Raw genomic sequence first — 20,034 nt, 5'->3', positions numbered from 1 at the left:
ACGTCACACGTCCGGTCTGGATGTGTTATGTTTGCAGGTGTCATGGGGCTTACCGGATTAGGTTGGCCAGGTCTCCCACGTCGTTCTTGCTGAAGTAATCAATATGGCGTCCGTCGTGATTCCACGAGCCGAACTTCAGCGGACACTCCTGCCTGTCGAACGGGAAGTCCGACACGTCCACCAGGCAGGCAGACATGGTCACGGCGGGGGCTTTCCAGTCCACAAGGCCGTCAGATGAGATCATGACGACATCCTCAAGCCACCCGTCAAATTCGTCGTTCACACTGGGAAAAGTTAGCCAATCAAAGTGTCAATCATCTGTATGACGAACAACACTTGATGATCTTTGTTTTAGCTTACGCCACACCGACTTAACTTTATGGACGCCCAGCAGAAAGAAGAAAGACAATCCCTGACATGGAGAAGAACCGTGGAGCGAGACCTTGCTGAGATGGGATGGGAATGGGAAAAAAGAAAAACTTCAGCAAAAAATGCTGCGAAACCACAGGAATAAACATATTAGGCCATTCTTTCCCAGGCTTGGTTTAGTTGTCGTGCTAACCTCCAGTAAGACTGTAAGAGATAATCGTAACCATTTCTATCATGTTTATATTGCCATTCTTGTTTATAGAGAGGGAACAAGGGCGCTGTGGCCTCATGTGCCCATTTACCCCGCAGAGCAGATCCTCTGGCAAGCATGAAATTCTGATTGACCAGGGATGCTATTGTGTAACATGTGGCCACAGTGTTTTTTGGAGAACAGGTGAAAATCAATGCGCGCGCGGATGTCATCCATAAAATTACATCAGTGTGGCCTTATCTGTCTTTCAGGGAGAAAGTCAACTAGTTCAAAAGTGTTGAAGGAGAACTGTTGTAGTGGAGGTGACAAAAAGGAATTCAAAGGAACTTACTTGTGGTAAAGGAATAAGTCCGGTCTCCAGATGCTCTCCGCTTGCGTCGCGATGGCCTCTATCCCACCGTACCCACTTGCATTCCACGTCAGGAATTCGTCGGTCCATTTCTGAAACACCAAGAAGTGCATCGTCATTATGGAACGCGTGCAGTGTTAATTCAAGGACGTCAGTAGGTGCAATTCAAGGAACGCCACATGTTGACAATTATCACGGCGGACTCATGATCGTGGACAAGGGTACATGACGTACCACTTGTTACATGGGTGGTGGCCAAACCAACTATAACCAACTATACATAGATAGCTTTATTGCACAACAATTGTACGGGGTACAAAGTATGGCATCTACATAACTACAGTTCTATAACTTAACGCTTATCTAACTAATACAGAACTTGTATAGTGGCGCTAAGCAATAATGACTGTCGTAGCAATAGAATATGGATGAATAGCGCGATTCTAACCATAAAACAGGTTCCTCCTCGAACATGGGACCCGCGTTTTACCTCCCTTTCCAAAGTCAGGAGCACCTCCAAAAGAAATACTCTACCTTGGATGGATGGAAAACCAACTAATTGCAACCAGGAGTTTAAATGTAAGGCCGCTACCAGTTGAACTACAGAGTCCTACCCTACTACAAATTAAAATTAATCTGTAGAGCGTATTCATGCATTGTTACTCTGTGACCGGCAGAGGGTAACTTCAGACGATAGAGTATTGTGATCGATAGATGTGAAGGGTGCATCTGTATCTCTATATTCTGTTTGCCGCATTGGTATGTAGTTTGGCATGTCGTCTGCACTCAGTTGCGCGATCGGATGCAGTTTTTTCGCGGTACCTGTTGTTATAACCGATGTAATAATTTCAAAAATCACTCCTATATTCCCGGTATATTTTCTTTTTGCATAAGCTATTATCTTTCCCACTATTCTTTGTATAAACAATTATCCAAATACGAAAGGGACCGTTAGCTAATCACAATGCTTACAGACTCACCATTCTTAACCATACTTCTGCCTTCAAAATCTGGTCCTTCTCGTCCTGTTAAAATATGCAAGGGAAAAATCTTTGAGTTATGGCTTTTCAGTAATGTATAAAGCTAATACATAGCCCTTTACATAATAAAGAACTACACAACTTAATAATTCACAATACATTTATGCTAATCTTGCGATAAGTAATAGGTATTTTACACCCAATGATTTTCGATCCATTTTCTGCTGCTCGCTGGTTCGCGATTTTCAACGTTGGATAGGTTCTCTTATGCCGGGGCAAAACTACCTTCCACGGCAAACTTCCTCGGCATAAGAGAACCTGTCCAACGTTGAAAATCGCGTACTAGCCCCCCCTCCCCCCGAGATAAAAAACCAGCCCCGTTCGGAGCCTGCAACGGAGACTAGCAGAAGATGGTGTCCTCACCAAGTCTACGATGTGAGCCAGCGCCAGATCTAGAGTGACTTCGGTGGGTTGTCTGAAGTCTCGCACGGGCCGTACGTAGGAGTTGTAACCACTCTTCAGAAACAGATCTTCATGCAGACGGACGATATCGGGCTTTTCAGGAGATGTAACATTGTCTAAATAAAAGTTAGTGGTAATCATAAACATATTTGAATGTTAGCATGAAAGTTCCTCTGTGTTGGTAAATGACATTATGGATAAACTAGACTTTAACTGACCAACACTACAAATAAGTTGGGACTTGCCCCAAATTTTGACCGCTGAATAGGGACATAGTTTATCTGGCATTTACGACCCTCTGCTCCAGTCACGTGTCTCCGACGTCACGTTCCGGAAGCTACAGTAGACGGGTCCATTTCGTGAACAAGGCTGACCGAGTCAACTGAAAATTTGGAGCAAGTCCCAACATATTTATAGTGTTGGTTGGCTAAAGTTTATTTTATCCATAATATTTGAATATTGACCAAAATGACATACTACACCTCCCCCTTGAGATATCAGTTTTGTGGGCATCTGTCAACTATCTTTTTGTTGCGACCTGTACTTAATTCAGTGGGTATACAGTGTACAATAAAGGTCTTCATTCATTCAATGTAATACTCGAAAGTCTTTCTTCGGAATAGGGCCCTGTCTTGTTTAAGTCGAATGTGTCGTAGATAGTACAATAGGCAGTAATTGGTACTTAAACATTGCAGATTATACCCGTGGGTTAACGTTTGTTATGTTAGGCCACAGCAAGTAAATTTTATGGCACACATCCTCTGCAGACTGCAACTTTAATGCGAGAATACACACCATAAACGTTGTAAATACAACTGAAGCGAATAAAACATCGTATCAATGCCAGCAAGTCTTTTATCCCTGTATTGTTCTAGCCTCCGTTGCAGTCTTCGGAACGGGACTGTTTTTTTGTTTGTGTGTGTGTGTGGGGGGGGGGGGCGTTGGTTCGCACGGGGCAAAGTCTCGCTATCACGGCAAACCCCCTTCCACAGCAAACTCTTTTCATCGGCAAACTCCCTTTCCTGGCACAAGAGAACATAGCCAACGTTGAAAATCACGAACCAACGCCCCCCCCCCCCAAAAAAAAACCCAGCCCCGTTCAGAAGACAGCAACGGAGGATAGTATAATTCAAAAAGTGCACAAAGAGGCACTAGTGTGATATGCCGGCAATTGCACTCATGTCTACTGCATTGGTGCCACTTTTATCATGAACAATCGAACTAGTTTCACCCCTACAAGTACAATCAAGTCTTCAGCACAACATATTTTCGGAACTGACGTCAATGGCAAATAGCATGCAAATACAAAATCAATACCGATGTCAATGCAAGAGACGTAAGGATTAAATAGTTTGTATTAAGAGGTCGGGTATGATTTTCTCTACAACAAACATATCATACAAATAGTGCAGAAATAAAGTTGTTACTCTAACTTTTTCCATTGTTTGGTCCATTCTTTTTACCCTCTTTTGTGCACGAACTAACACAGGGGACTGTTGTATCCATTTTTGGTCTACGTGGTTGGTTTTGAGTAAAAGCACTGCTGTGGATTGTTTCGTTAGCAAATTGTTAAGTCGTGTTAAGTCGTTCCTAACAAAAGCTAGTCGCAAAACACTTCTGACGCTTGTTATGGTAGTGGAGAGCACGGTTTTTCTAACGCCAACCTGTCACCCGATCGATGCAGTTTGATAAATTGTTGGCTCAGATCCTGTTCCGTGCCGTTTTATATCGCTAAATGTAAAGGTGGTATCTCACTGCACTTATTGGGGCACCGGTGCGGCACTGCTGGGTTCGAAAGATGTTCAACGAATTTCAGAGATAAAGAACGAATTTTCTTACTTTTTGTGTATTTTGTTTCCTTCTAAGTCATACTTTTACGCATTACGCAATATCTAAATTATACAAAAAAATCGGCGAAAATAACAAAACAGTGTCGCAGTGAACGAACCCTGCAATACCGCACCGGTGCCACAAGTGCAGTGAGATATCACCTTAACTGAGTTCACCTTGAACCTAACTTAATCTTCTTGAAAGAATACTGCATGCCATCTTCTTTGATTTTTTTTTAGAAATTTCAATTTTCTTTTTAACAAGACGATGAGAATATTTGTCATTGCAGTCAAGTTAGTAGGTACATTAGGTTGTTATGGCACTGTGTCTATGGTGCAATGGCGCATCACTCTCCTTCCTTTTCTTCTTCCGTTAGTGCCCGCGATCACGACGATAATCATCATGGCACGTACACAAGGTACTCCAATTGTGAGTATGATCCACTCGCACTGGGAAGGACCCCTACTCTTTTCGATAAGTGCAGTACGTTCGAGGTGTGGCTCTCCCCGAACTCGGGACCTCCATTTAACGTTCTATACGAGGAACGGCCCTAGCCGAAGATAGGTACTCATTTTTCACCTAAGTGAATGAAGTGAGGAAAGTCGTGTTAAGTGCCCAAGGGCACAAGATCAATGATAAGGCAGGTTTCGAACCCAGGACCTCATGGGCCTGATCGAGCCCAAAGCGCTGCCGATTACGCCACACGATCTCCACCACCCATCCCTCTACTTCCACCGCCTTTTACCTCCCCAACCGAAGTCAGGTAACCGTTTCTACACGGTGCGAGAATGGAATGTCGTCTAAACTGCTTTAAAAATGTTCATGTCAGTTTGATCACTCATGCTTTAAAAGAACGTTTGGAATGGACTAGATGCTTAAGCTCATCGATCTTTAAGTTACCGACGAATTTCGAATTCTTATGAGTCGAACTTACATAGTTTAAAACAAAAGGACACAAGCTCTCATCGGTGACCTCACGCGATCGCTTCATGATAGTAAATTCATTCATGGAACACTCTCGGATGTGTCGAACATATTTAAGTCAGATTTCTTGTTACAAAAAAGTTACCGAAATACAATCACACAAAATGGATGTGGTCGGGACTTCAGAAAACACTTATCTATAATGTATATTTACCTTTACTTCACGTCTGTTTTAAAATTCAAGTCACGGAATTATAGCTTTAGGATCGATACATTGTTGGACCACAAGGTCAGCCTTTTATTTAGCAAAATCAACATCTTAGAAAAAAAAATACGCACAGCAAAAACGGTACACTCTACAAAACCCGGTCCACTAGCCCTGGGTTATCAGTATCTGAAGGAATAATTTATCGGCCAACATATTTGTTGGATTTTACACATTTCCCTCCTTTACAACACTTACTAGTAATACTTGATGTAAATGTGCAGTTCACCCTACCTTCACCGAATCCGCCATACATTGTCCCATATAGGATCACCACAGCTAGGGCAAACTCCCCAGTCAACGCCTTCCCCATTTTGTAGAGTTTAGACGACGGCTGCTGTGCTGCTCTTTCGTGGCCCTATAGTTGGTAACACTTGTTCATGCTTGAAGACCGCACTTAACACTACAACTCAGTGATCCGAATGAAGTGGACTGTTCTATTTCGTCATGAAGGTAAAAGTAGGCGTAAAATTAATGATCACTGCCATACTTGAAGTTATGGTTCTTATATACCTCATTTTTACCTCCATGAAAAATGGAGGTATTGTTTTTGGTGTACATGTGCTCCTGTGTATGTGTGATGTGAGAGAGAGAGAGAGAGAGAGAGAGAGTATCTGTATATTTGTGGTCATGAATAAGCTGCCCTTCATTGCGGACATCTCTGTCACACCGTATATCATGGAGATCAGTCGTTATATATATATATATAACGACTGATTTCTTATTAGGCAAATTAGGCTTTTTTTCACAATTGATGGCGAAATACTCAAATTTTGGAATGTATACTAGCCTTTGTCAAGACATTAGTTAAAGATCATTGTTTTATGATGAATTACACAAACAGAGATGAAACTTCAAACTACAATGTTTAAAACATCTTTATTTTGTTACAATGTAGAGAATGTAATAGTGCACCCCCTATACCAATTTTGTTTGCATGCAGACAGTGTTGTAGATGCAAAGAATTGCCTGTCTAGTTTGGCCTTATCTTCATCTCAGTAGTCTTGAGTGAATAGTTGTGTCCCTTCCATGGGTACCAGTTGATGCCGTCAGCGAAGGACTGGTGTGAACCAATCAGGTACTGGCCGTTCAGGTTGGCATGATGACAGGCACCGTACCACCATGCGCCTTTAAAGCGGCCGGCACAGTCAGAGGAGTGGATGTCGTTGTCCCTGTCTCTGGTGCTGAAGAACATCCCATTGTGATGAGCCATGGCATCTCCTAAGAAATACACGCCACTGTTATGATAGCAAGTTATGACGAAAGCGTTATGTTAATGAGTTATGACGACATCAGTAGGTCCCGGATGTGTTCCGCCATCTTGTTCTGCGTTTACGCACATACCATTAAACTGAGTTGCGATTGAACCTCATCCGTGTCGCCCCTCGCGATCCTTGGAGTTCAATTACTGACGATAGAGTATTCGCTTATATTCGCTGTCACATTTGGCGAAAATCGATTGGACGACGATTCTGCGTCAATCTCCCGAGCCTCCCTTATGATAAAAACTGTATTGCACAACAATTGTACAAGGTACAAAGTATGGCCTATATGTGACAGGGACGGTTTTCAGGTGAAAAATACGCGCAACCCTCTGACGATGTTAAAGATGGCCGATCTTCCATCGATACGCCCGAAGATCGTGGATAATGTGACAGGGGTATCATGGTATCTGAGTTTGTGTGTCCTATGATAAGAGTGTTTGTTATGTGACGTCATCCCTCTCTCCGCCGCCATGTTGGCGTCTCTTCTTGCATATACAATCATTCATTGTAGCTCAAGCGTTTTCTGACTATTGAAGATCTTATGACCGTCTTATATACCAATTATTTGTTATCGTCATCTCTTTTGCCGATGAAATACAAAATGAAAACACAAAAAGAAACACAGTTCATTTTCTCCCAAGCTTGGTTTGTCTTATGATCACCTTCACTAAGACTGTAAGAGACAATCGTTACCATTTCAACAATGTTTTTATTGGCAGTCTTGTTTTAAGAGGGGAACAAGAGTACCATGCCCTGACCATGCGCCCCCTTATCCTAGAGAGCAGATCCTCTAGCAAGCATAAAATTCTGTTTGACCAGGAACGCTATAGGCGAAAATCAATGCGCGCGCGGATGTCATTCATGACATGAAGTCATTGTGGCCTTACCTGCAGTTCCCGTATACCCTTCTACGGTGAGTTTGTACTTGTGAACTTCGTCCTCCACGTGGAAGATACTGTAGTTAGCGTGGGCCGAGTTGCCTTCAAAGTCTTCCATCTCTACCCTCAGTTCGTACACACCCTGATCCGTTATGCGGTGAAGGTTATCGTTACCTGCAAGCAAAATAGATGCAGTTTACTTGATTAGTGTTCGAATACCAACACAATACATGGTGTACATAGTACCTCTAGCGTACGTAAAAATTACACCTATTTTAGCCCATGTTACACATTCAGAATCTGACTTTTTGGTCTCGGCCACTCCATACCCAAGATCGGCACTGGGTGGAGAGTAGCCTGAAAGCTATTCTCTTCTAGTTATCCCTACATCTAGCTCTAGTTTGCTCCTGTGATCGCATTCAAGACGAATATCAATTTGCCTACCTTGATGTTTCCAAAGTCATAGTCGGCTGGCGCCGACGACTTTTATAAACTACTAAACAAGCTCACAGACCAAAGCACAACCGCAGATGACCTTGCACATGACGAACTCCCAATCCTAGTGTAAATTCAAAATGGCCGCCGTAACTGGAATCGGGCATATTGAAGGTCGGGAAGCCAAGGCCGTTTATACGTGTGACAGGGGCTGAATATTTAGATAAGACTTATCAATATTTTGTTTTTATAGGCAGTTATAAAGGAACAACATATGCGTAAATAATAGGGGTCACTGTGTACTGAACAAATTGTTTGGTGTGGACAATGTACCGCTCGGAAACATATGAGATAAGAACAGGATGTATTTATATATGCATGGGTTATCGTTAGGAACTTCCATAGATGATTATACCTAGCCAGAACTCTCCCCTCAGGTCACCAAACCCTGTCTTGTACGCCTGCCAGTCTTGGTAGAAGTTGATCAGTCCACTTTCACGTTTCTGGAACAGCTGTAGATGCGTCGCAAAGAACAATTAGATGTGTATTTAAGTCATCATATTGTTGGTCTTATCTTTTACAAGTTGTTTGAACATGCCTTTGTGTCAACACGAACCGCCGGAGTATATTCTTTACATTTATAAAACGTAAAAAAGAGCTTCTGGCGTTACATCGAACAACATATTTTATCCAAAGTACGGAATAACCAAATGTTCAGTTCAGTTCAGTTCAGATCATCCTCTTTTTGGAGGTGACACCGGAGTCTCCACTCGTAGAGTGAAGACTACCAAATGTAGAAGAATGAAAATAACGTTACATGGTCTTCAGTGGAATACAGCGTTAATAGTAAAGTCCAGTTTATTCTAGATAAACTATATGGGAATGTGTTAGTGTGTGATTGTAGAGAGGTTTGTCAACAAGGCTCACCGTCCATCCACCGCCGTCAGTGCCCATGTCACAGTAGACGTGAACAGGACTTTTCCCTCCTCCATCAGGGTAGATGGTGTACACACCGCTGGTGTCGTGTCCAGTCGTCAACAGTTCCATACAGTCACGGGGACCGTTCAGCTTGTCTGGGATGGTGACCAACACATTCTGTCAACATATGTTATCCTTGATGTTGCAATCTTTTGTGTCTGTACAGTCGTAATATCATATGATTGTTAAAGTATGCTTCATGGAAAAAATGAGGTATTGTTTTGTTGTGTGTGTGTGTGTGTGTGTGTGTGTGTGTGTGTGTGTGTGGTCAACATAACTAAGACCCTTTGAACGAATCGTCATGATATTTGGTATATTGGTAGGAAGGTCTTTGAAAGACAGAGGACACGTTGATTTTGGCTCCCTGGTGTGAGACCTTGGTACTGCAGCATGCCTTCCGCTTTTTGAATCTTTTGTTATGGACATGCTCTGCTTTTGATATTTTGGTGACAAATAGCTTTTGGTGTCCAGAAGAAGTCTTGTAGGTTTGGGCTCCGTAGCAACTTGTTTATATTTTGTGCGCTTGGCAAAACGCTACATACCTGCTAGTTGGTTGAGCTGAGTTTGCATGAGTTGAATGGTGGCAGCCTGCTGCTGTATAATGTTCTGATGTTGCTGAATCGTGCTGTCCTGTTCCTCCATCAGGGACTGTAGGCTGGCGTAGGAGTTATGCTGTCCAACAGACGACGTTGGATATGTAAGGCGAAAGAAAAGACCCATGAACAATAAACATACTAGTCAGCTCTCCATCTGTTACTCTTCTAAAGTTGATTCTCTTATCTAATCTATACAAGGGCCAAGGATGACAAAATTTCTCAATTTTCAGGATCTTTTAGAGGTATGACGCTGTCTGGAAATGAAATCTCTTTTACCATAACGTTCTATTTTTTTAACCCACCATCACCAAACAGTCTACACTCTTACGTATAAATAAAAGCGTATTTTGCCTTTCTGTAAACAATAGTTGATAGTACACAGGTCGAAAAATAGAAAATATTGATGAAGTAAACCCTACATCACAAAACAGTCCACCTTAAAAATTATGCTTATCCTTTCTCAGACAAGATAAAGTTAAGAACGTTACAAAAATGAAAAGTAAAATACCGTTGTTTCTCCCCCACAGCATTGTTCTTCCAGGGCGTCCGTTCTCGTCTGTAGTTCGTCCATGTTGTTTTCTAGACTGTTCTGTCTGTTGGCGTACTGTAACAGGGTTTGAAACGACTGGCAGGACAGAGCTGACGAGGGAGTGTCGCCATCTACAGCCAGATTACGGTCAGCCGTATCCCATGTGTTATAGGATACCGTAATGCTTACATGAAGCAGCATCAATACAAGGACTGGGAAAAAGAGAGTGGCCATAATGGCGGTGTACAAAATGGTGGCTCGCAGAGACTTTGTCAGAATGTAGTGATGTTCGTATCAGATATATATCAATAGTGTTGATAACAGGTGTTCTGCTCTCACGCTATATGTGTATTCGTTGATATGAAATGTCATGCAAATATCTATATCTATCCGCAGTGTGACAAAGGTTACAGATACATGATATTCTCCAAGTAGAGGTTAGGTTAATGGGATAGTGGCCAGTATTTTTTTCTGGCTCGCTCGCGGTAAAAATCCAGGCCACTACTATCCCCCTGTCCCAACCTCTGCATGTAGAATAGATCCGTGGTACTTTGCCAACATGTCTGGCTTTCCAAAATCGTACGACAAATGTGACCGCGTGACAAGAGCACACGTACAGTGAAGGGGTAATGGGGACGGATACGCATTAACATATGTTGTCTTTAGAAATCGACATCTTCCCATCGGTAAGCCACTGATGAAATATTCTCCAAGCAGATGTTTTACGGCAGCCGTAAGAAATCCCGGCTACAACTATTGATATATATCTTCCGACAGAAATCTCTGTTTGGAGAAAACTAATTCAACTCTACTTTGAAATACCAACGAGTAGTAGGAGTAATAAGAACAGTATGGTCGTTGACAATTGTGCTTTATTTTCATGAACGTCTACGGTCACGCTATTTTCCCTGTAGTGACGATCTGGACACATTACAGCCATGACCCATGATAATTCATCTAGTACATATCTTTGTTTAATCCTATAATGTAAGGCAATTGGACGCCAAGACAGTGCTATTTATTCTTTTGCTATAGGATTGGATGTGTGAGAACATATATTCTACATGTCTGAAGGCTCGGACGGCCTTTGCCGGCCTTCGCCCGAGGTTCGCCCGAGATTCGCCCGATTTCCGCTTTGTCAAAATTATTGTATTATGGTGAATCTGGCGGGTCTGTTCACTTTGTGGCTCTTGTGGTAGTTTTGGGATTGGTGTATCACAACATTCCTGTTGATATTATTGTTTTAAGTGTGCCCGCCCACTCCACTCATGTCCTACACATTTCTCGCAATTGAGAAATTAAAGTTTATACAAATATTGGCTTTTAACAATGTTAGTCAGTTCATGTCCAAGACATAATGCAATCTCATCAAAATATTATAATCAGTTGTATTGGACGGACGTCGGACGAGCTCCGTTCATTTGTAAAGGGGGAAGATTTTCAGAGAAAAATACAGCTGATACTCGGGCCATGTTGAAATTCGGCGAGCGCTCACCGATCTACAATATTCGGCCGGCGTCCGCATGAATTGTAAAGCCGGCTTTGGCACTCTATGCTTTAGTGCTGGGGAGCCGTCACCAACCAATCACGTCGCCGCATACGGTCAAGAGGCAACGTGATTGGCCGGTAACCTTCCCTCCAACAACGTGAGGGGTAGTATCTGATTGGCCGACGGCTGACCAGCGCTAAAGCATTGAGGAGGACGGATCAAAGGCCCGTACACCAAGTGCCCGTGCGAGCGGCGGACCTGGATCGGAATGAAAGGTTGTATTACCTTAAGAGAAGGATATAAAGGAACCAAGTTTGCCCTGACTACAGTTTACGCTTTCGGCGTCCTTTCTCTAGTTGGGCCTTATTTTCATTTCAGCAGTTTTTAGCGAGTTGTAGTAACCCCTCCAGGGATGCCAGGTGACCCCGTCAGAATGAGACTGCTGACCTACTCCAAGGTACAGGCCGTTCAGGTTTGCGTAGTGACACCTACTGTACCACCACGCCCCTTTGCTGTTTTGAGCACAGTTAACAGTAGAGAAGATGTCGTTGTCCCTGTCTCTTGTAGAAAAGTACATGCCGTTGTGAGGGTTGTTCCCGGCTCCCTCGGCCAAGGCGTCACCTGGGAAAGGGTTAATATGCAAAGATAAAGCTTTGTTCCAGCAAAGGAAGTTAGCAAATCATTCTAAATGGTAATCATTATCATTATAGGTGAGATACTAGTATGTCGTGAGTATGTCGTTGCATATTGAGAATAGACATGAATAGCATGCGAATGATAAGAAGGTTTTGGGGCATGGATTTCAATGCAAACTTAATAGTTTATCCCTCATTAAACTGTCAAGGGGCAGCACGCACCTGCAGTGCCCGAGTACCCGTCCACAGTGAGCCTGTACTTGTGCACCTCATCCTCCACCCTGAAGATGTTGTACTTGGCGTAGGCCGTGTTACCCTCAAAGTCCTCCAGATCCACCCTCAGTTCGTACAAATCCTGGGCCGTCAGGCGGTGGAGGTGGTCATTTCCTAAAAAGATATTGCCAATAATATTGGGATTAAGACGAGCCTGACTAAATCAAGCTTCTAACAACCCGTCGACCTGTACTGTATCGTACCTGGAATACAAGAAATAACAAATGTTTACAAAAGCTTTATAATAAGAGCATCATTATAAGATATCGAAGGTAGTTTTTAACGTTTGATATGTACAAACAAACCGTAGTTGTAATCATATATACCTAGCCAGAACTCTCCCCTCAGGTCACCAAACCCTGTCTTGTACGCCTGCCAGTCTCGGTAGAAGTTGACAGAACCGTCTTGGCGTTTCTGGAACAACTTTAAAGAGAAATGGATAGTTTGATAATTATAAATAACTACACAGCAGTAGTTAAAGGTATCATTAAGCTTCGCCATATAACAGATAAGCATCTGTACCCATGTGAAAATCAGCTTAGCCTCTTCATTTGAATGAACAATTATTGGCTGCCATATGGACCACACAAAAACAACGATGGTTGTAAGACGAGTGTATTGTAGTAAGTGTTTTATGATATTACTCTAGGTGACAACAAGCAATATTTAATTCTATAACGAATTTTCAAGAAAATAATGAGTTAACATGGCTCAACGTAAGAAAATGCAGGAGCCAGTCAACAGGACTTGAAGGAAATATTACAAAATTTACAAAACTGGTTGCCGTAAAGCCGAAAAAAAGGTGGTCTGAAGTCCTTACCGTCCATCCGCCCCCGTCAGTGTCCATGTCACAGTAGACGTGAACAGGACTTTTCCCTCCTCCATCAGGGTAGATGGTGTACACCCCGCTGGTGTCGTGTCCAGTCGTCAACAGGTCCATACAGTCACGGGGACCGTTCAGCTTGTCTAGATTGTAAAACAGCACAAGAGGTGTTTTATCAAGTTGGGTGTATCTCATCACATTACCTACATTTTGCCGTGGTTCAAGTGTACTACAAATTGGAAGTTTGTATGTGCTTCACATAACCTACAGTTTGCCGTGGTTCAAGTGTACTACAAATTGGAAGTTTGTATGTGCTTCGTCTACAGTTTTATCCTATTCTGAAGATTTCATATAAGGGTAGATATATTAAAAACAACCTGACAGTTGGTTCAGAAGGGTCTGCATCTGTTGTATTGTAGTCTCTTGCTGCTGGATGATGTTGACTTGGACATCCACTGTTACTTGTAATTGTTGCACGGTAGCCTGTAGCTGGGTCGTAGTACAAAATGTTAAACCAACGTTATAAATCATAAATGAAGATGGATCACTCCTTTGACGGTTGATAGTAAAATAAACAAAGAGAAGGGTGAATGAAACTGGGCGTATATTTCAGCGATTGCACAGACAGCAAAGCAATTAGTATCAACAAAGGGAAGTGAAATCACATATCATACAATGAACAATAGCCTATGGCGCTTACGGTGGATTGTCCAGCACAACACTACATCTGTGTTTCGCTCTTCAGAAGTTTTAGTTGATTGTTGTAACTATTTAATAATAGGTACTGTAAGAGTTGTCCACATGCCATACAGGATCCAGTCAAGGCAACGTGGTCTACAGTGTCAATCACCGGGCATCCGTCAGGAACCTCTGAACCGACTTGTGCTGTTGAACTGCCGAGGTGGGGCAGTAGAACAAGGAAAAAGACGGAAAAGACCCTCATGGCGAAGTGGCAGGTAGACCGATGGTACTTAGTGTTTAGGCGCCGTGTGCATATTTATATGAAATATAATGGAAACACCTGTTGTGTTCTCAAGAGGAAGTTAATGATTTTTCACAGGAGGTCAAACATTATGTTTGTCACATTGGTAAATTTTACAGCTGCAGATTCGCGGGGATTCAATTTCGCGGTAGCGGGATTAAATTCGCGCTAGCACCATGCACTGTAGTAGCAACTGTCATTAAAAAATTCACGGTTGTTTTAAGTTCGCGGTGAAGCGGCCACCGCGAAAACCGCGAACATTAAACCACCGCGAAAGTTTCTGCAGTTACAGTGTCTGTACGGTAATATAGCTTTAAACTTATATTTAAGCTCAAAACTGTCATTTCTGAAAACATAGGAATCCCACAGATCCACCATCAGCTCAAACGTAACGACATGTGATCATTTGTCATGCTTTGTCGTAGATAGCCGTGCATTTGTAACTAAGAATAATCTGTTTTGTTACTAAAATTGACAAAAAGGCAGTTGGTTCTGTCTGCCTTAAAATTCTACATCAAATTCGAAGGATGTCATGCGACAAAAGTGGCAGCGCTATACGTCAACAGGGTACTTTCTGTAAAGGTGTAATGACGACTGTACGACTTATTAAAATCTAGTAACATTACATTGTCTATAGAGACGATTTCTCTCTTCCACACGCAGCTGACTCAACACTTACTGTATGATAATGCTGCCAACATACAATAAATATAACAACCATGTCGCCAATGACACTTTATTTTTATATACGTCGCAGTGGGTCAGACTCTGTTTTTCTTATATATATAGAGAGAGAATACAACACGGTGTATTCCGTATCACCCGAGGTACCAGCCCGACCGCGGGAAGGATCGCCCGACGGCTGAATGCACTCAAATGACGTGGCCGAAGGCGCAAGCTGCAAGGGGGGAGAGCACGTTAAAGGCCGACATTTGCTCTGACATGGAAAAAATACAGTATATTTTAATCCATCTTCATCCCTATGCAAAAATGTACTGTTTCATATCAACCTTTTGCAGGAGTTGACCTGTCCCACAACATCATCCCACTTCAAACTTGATTTAAAAAAATTCTCCCCCATACAAGAATGTACTAGATGGCAATGTCGTTGAAAAGGATACCCCAAATCGCCCTCCCCAGGGACTTATGTCTACCACAGAGCTTATACTAGCTGGACTGGCATCCTTCTGTGGAGGTTGCATTACTATCAGTATCATTGCAGCAATAGCCGCTTGTGTTTACACGTTTCAACGAAAACGGCAGGTGGACAATGGACATAGAGGAGAAGATGGAGGCTCCGGAAATGATGACAACCAGTTTTCAGACACGGTCGCAGACACAGGTGTCAGTGGGTACTACGAAAATGAAGACCAGATTGCGGACACAGATGCCGGAGGTGGACACTATGAGAACGATTACAAGTTCTCAGACACAGGAGGAGACAGAGGTGGACACTATGAGAACGATGACCAGCTCTCGGACGTAGATGCCGGAGGTGGACACGATGAGAACGATTACCAGTTTTCAGACACAGGAGGAGACAGTGGTGGACACTATGAGAACAAGAGTTCGTAGACCTCAGGCCTGCATGAAATGTATTGGGTTTCTGTAGACCTATTGTGTATTTTTGCCTTTTTGTCTGTGGTACGTGGTTGGAAAAATGAGCTTTTTACCCTGTTGGTTGTGCACCATGCAAAAGTCTGAAATTCCATTTTCTGAATTTGTAAGTTTGGACATGGATGAACATTACTTATTTTGGATTTCTTAAGTATGTAACCAACCACAGTACCTTGAAGTTGTTGAGACGCAACCTTTTTTTTGTCTCAGATGGCCCATGTACATGTAGTTACTCTGTCACATGATATATTCAGTACTAATATCTTCCTATTTCAATGTACTGACCTAATGCAGCTGCTAAATCTCCTTGGTTTGTGTTCTTCCAATGATATTCATTAAAGATTTATTTCTGGGGTGTTATTCACTTGACATCGGAAGGTTACTTGCATAATTTGACCAATGATACTTTTATAGTAGTTCCATAGACATTAGACAATATGAATAGTGCTGGCCCCCATGATGCAGCAGCAACAGTTAGTCCCCAGGGTGGTATGATATTTTCATTCAATCCATCCAACCCAAATCTAAATCTCCTGTAGTATCTAAGCCAAATTTAACAGCATAATTTACTATGAAAAATGTCCTTGTCAATCCCATTTATAGATGGCAAGCTGCTGGCAATGGAAGCTTTGAAAACTTCAGAAGCTGTTGTAGTCAGAGCAAACACCCAGCAAACATCCCCCCAAACCAATGAGCAGTTGCTTAGAAGGGGAATTTCATCATATATTTGCCGCGACAAAATGCAACAAACGATACTGAATTTAAAACAGAACCAAGCTAAGCCTCCACCACTTAACCCTGCCTGTACTATAGATTAAGCAGGCCCAAAAACCAAGCGAATATGACTAGCCCAAAACTACAAATTACCCGTATACAGTATGGAATTGGAAATGGCATTACCAAAGAAACAAAAAGAAACACAGGACAAATCATACACATACCTTTCTCTTATGCCCACGCTCTATACAGTTCTCCTCCACATTAGAAAATTGCATCTTCTTCTGTTTAAGGTCAAGTTCAACCATGATTGCCAACAGGGTAAAGGAACTTGTACCAGAACTTTAAACTCAGTACTATACAGCTCTAGAAACACCACAAAGAGTAATAAGCAAACTCCAAATATACCTGACCAACAGATATATCATCTGGTACACTCCCGTCATCTGGCAAACCGTCAGTGCCACTAAGACAGGGGATACAAAGTAACCTGATACATTGAAGGTTGCCCCAGGCCAGATGATGGTTCTACACCCAACCGTAATCTGTTTTCAGAACCAAGCAGATATTGGGAGGATGCCCCAACCACACCAAAACAGGGTCAACCTATACAGTATCAAGTTCAAGCACTAGGAGGCCCAAAATCAAACCTCACCACCACGACACCACCAACAACTCACGTACCAAATAGCAACACAATGGCACCTTGCGTTCCGGAGATACAGCGCACGCCCCGTGCCCGCACAAAAGGTAACCTAAAATGTCAAGTTCAAGCACCAAGGGCGCCAAAATCAAAACTGAGAATTATTCAGCCACCGCCGACACATGTGCCAAATATCATTGCGCCCGCACCAACCGTTCAGAAGATATAACTCCGGGAATACCCCTCCCGGACACAAAATTCGACCTGCCGCGTCAAGTTCAAACGCGAAAAGGCCCAAAGTCAATCCTAGGCAACAGGCAACAACTTCCCACCCATGCACCAAAAATCGTTGCAATGGTGCGTATCGTTCCGGACACACAGCGCCAAAAGTGCCCCCAAAACACCAAAAATGCCACCTGCAATGTCAAGTTCAAGCGCCAGGAGGCCCAAAATCAAACCTGAGTGTCAGGCCACCACCCCCAACCCACGTACCAAAAATCGTTGTGCTCGCACCATCCGTTCTCGAGATACAGCGCTCTAAATCTCCAGCTTCCAAATTTTCCCACGCCCGTGAAAACCATACCTGCATACATGCAGGTAATGATGAACAGCTCTCGGACGCAGATGCCGGAGGTGGACACGATGAGAACGATTACCAGTTTTCAGACACAAAAGGAGGAGACAGGGGTGGACACTATGAGAATGATGAACAGCTCTCGGACGCAGATGCCAGAGGTGGACACGATGAGAACGATTACCAGTTCTCAGACACAGGAGGAGACAGGGGTGGACACACGAAAATGAAGACCATTCCTCTGAGGCTGACCCGCACCGCTATGACAATGACGACGAGTCCTTAAACGCCGAAGCTGAGGGACACTATGAAAATGATCAACTTTCCGCCAGTGATGTGGACAAGAACTTGCAAGGCACGATCCCAGCTAAGACCACTCACCAAAAGCACCATAAGTCGTGGCCACAAGAGGGATAACTTGATCAAAACAAGAACTCCCTCCAGCCACCCTAAAGCAAAACTTACTCCGAGCATGGTAGCGTTCCATATCAACGCACAATAATGTGGACACTATGACAACGAAAGGAATGTCACCAGCAATGAAGCTCAGATACCTTCGGCCAATGGGCTATCTACAGCCACAGAACTATCGTCTCGGTGTTATAATAACGACAAGAACACCGAGAATCTTGCAGCCAGCTCTTCTAACGCTACAGGAGGGGAAGAGTCAGATGTAGAATATATGACGTTCCCTGAAGCTAGCAAAGAACAAGAAGCCGATGCGAAGGAGGGTAATATACAATGTGAGAGAGAAACCAAAGACAAGAACACCGTCACCAGGTCTGCAAGAGATAGTGACATGTCAGATCATGGTTATATGACGTTTCATGGGACGGAAAATGCTGAAGATCAGGACAAAGATACAGAACATCGTAACGAAACCAAAGACAAGGACACCCCCTCAAGGTCTGCAAGTGGTAGTGACATGTCAGATCATGGTTATATGACGTTTCCTGGGACTGAAAATGCTGAAGATCAGGACATAGATACAAAACATCGTAACGATAAAGGGCCAGACCCGGTCATTGTTTCGGTCAATGAAAACAACAGTTTAGATCACGCTTATGTGAAGGTTCCTAACACGTAAGATGTTAAAGAACATCAAGAGGAGAGGGGACAGGAAAGCAGACTAACACATCCAGCTGATAATAATCAATTTTACGTGACTTTTCCGAGCTCGCACAATGTCAAAGAGTATCAGTGTTGACCAAAAACTGTAAGATTTATTAGCTAAAAGAAACTGACGATGAATTTGGTCAAATAACTGATTGTAATATTTCTGTAAGCTACTCAACTGCTGTCAAGACAGCAATAAAGACATTTATGTGAGCATGCTTTTACCATAGATCTGACGGGTCAGCCAACCGTACTTTTATCATCCTTGTGCTTTAATAGGTGTTGTGATTGCAAAAAAGGTATGACCACGTATGGCCAAGGTATGGCCAAGGTATGACCAAGGAACGGCCAATGTATGGCCAAGGTATGACCTAGGTATGACCAAGGTATGACCAAGGTATGACCAAGGTATGGCCAAGTCATGACCAAGGTATGGCCAAGGTATGGCCAAGCTATGATCAAGGTATGGCCAAGGTATGACAAACGTATGGCCAAGGTATGGCCAAGGTATGACCAAGGTATGACCAACGTATGACCAAGGTATGACCAAGGTATGACCAAGGTATGGCCAAGGTTTGGCCAAGGTATGACCAAGGTATGGCCAAGGTATGACCAAGGCAAGACCAAGGTATAGCGAAGGTATGACAAAGGTATGACCAAGGTATGACCAAGGTATGACCAAGGCATGACCAAGGTATGTCCAAGGTATGGCCAAGGTATGACCAAGGTATGACCAAGGTATGACCAAGGTATGGTCAAGGCATGGCCAAGGTATGACCAAGGTATGACCAAGGTATGGCCAAGGTATGGCCAAGGTATGGCCAAGGTATGTCCAAGGTATGACCAAAGTATGACCAAGGTATGACCAACGTATCGCCAAGGTATGACCGAGGTATGGCCAAGGTATGACCAAGGTATGACCAAGGTATGACCAAGGTATGACCAAGGTATGACCAAGGTATGGCCAAGGTATGACCAAGGTATGGCCAAGGTATGACCAAGGTATGGCCAAGGTATGACCAACGTATGGCCAAGGTATGGCCAAGGTATGACCAAGGCTATGAACCAAGGCTATGACCAGGGCTATGACCAGG

The 20,034-nt window shown here is 43.2% G+C and overlaps 4 protein-coding genes and 1 long non-coding RNA gene across 5 annotated transcripts in view; 1 reads left to right on the top strand and 4 right to left on the bottom strand.

Annotated features, from left to right (window-relative positions):
* LOC118421182 (neuronal acetylcholine receptor subunit alpha-9-like) overlaps nucleotides 1–244 on the bottom strand; it is a 2,184-nt gene extending 1,940 nt beyond the window's left edge. The window contains exon 1 of the mRNA XM_035828343.1: nucleotides 54–244. Coding sequence (XP_035684236.1) covers nucleotides 54–244 — 191 coding nt within the window. The remainder of the gene's footprint in view (nucleotides 1–53) is intronic.
* A 673-nt stretch (nucleotides 245–917) lies between these two features.
* Nucleotides 918–2,404, bottom strand: LOC118420698. The gene is made up of 3 exons (XR_004831781.1): nucleotides 2,333–2,404; nucleotides 1,910–1,954; nucleotides 918–1,021 (listed from the first exon to the last, which is right to left on the bottom strand). It is a non-coding gene; the product is annotated as an uncharacterized LOC118420698 (long non-coding RNA).
* A 3,878-nt stretch (nucleotides 2,405–6,282) lies between these two features.
* Nucleotides 6,283–13,741, bottom strand: LOC118421181 (fibrinogen C domain-containing protein 1-like). Its single transcript, XM_035828342.1, has 11 exons — nucleotides 13,669–13,741; nucleotides 13,289–13,434; nucleotides 12,795–12,891; nucleotides 12,418–12,582; nucleotides 12,012–12,181; nucleotides 10,051–10,338; nucleotides 9,489–9,618; nucleotides 8,896–9,041; nucleotides 8,384–8,480; nucleotides 7,543–7,707; nucleotides 6,283–6,611 (listed from the first exon to the last, which is right to left on the bottom strand). Exons 1-11 carry the CDS (start codon nucleotides 13,694–13,696, stop codon nucleotides 6,364–6,366), a joined length of 1,680 nt encoding a protein of 559 aa, XP_035684235.1. The 5' UTR covers nucleotides 13,697–13,741; the 3' UTR covers nucleotides 6,283–6,363.
* Nucleotides 13,742–14,232: 491 nt separating this feature from the next.
* Nucleotides 14,233–18,110, top strand: LOC118421180 (TATA-binding protein-associated factor 2N-like). The gene is made up of 3 exons (XM_035828341.1): nucleotides 14,233–14,247; nucleotides 15,537–15,840; nucleotides 17,848–18,110. The coding sequence occupies exons 1-3, from the start codon at nucleotides 14,233–14,235 to the stop codon at nucleotides 18,108–18,110; spliced, it is 582 nt and encodes a 193-aa protein (XP_035684234.1).
* Nucleotides 18,111–18,597: 487 nt separating this feature from the next.
* Nucleotides 18,598–20,034, bottom strand: part of LOC118421178 (PIH1 domain-containing protein 1-like) — a 5,551-nt gene continuing 4,114 nt past the window's right edge. The window contains exon 10 of the mRNA XM_035828340.1: nucleotides 18,598–18,606. Within this exon, the coding sequence (XP_035684233.1) occupies nucleotides 18,598–18,606 (9 nt within the window). The remainder of the gene's footprint in view (nucleotides 18,607–20,034) is intronic.

The sequence above is a fragment of the Branchiostoma floridae genome, chromosome 8, assembly GCF_000003815.2.
Source record: "Branchiostoma floridae strain S238N-H82 chromosome 8, Bfl_VNyyK, whole genome shotgun sequence".
In the NCBI taxonomy this organism is placed as follows: Eukaryota; Metazoa; Chordata; class Leptocardii; order Amphioxiformes; family Branchiostomatidae; genus Branchiostoma; species Branchiostoma floridae.
Note: the sequence above shows the minus strand (reverse complement) of the source record. Positions and strands in the feature narration are given on the sequence as shown.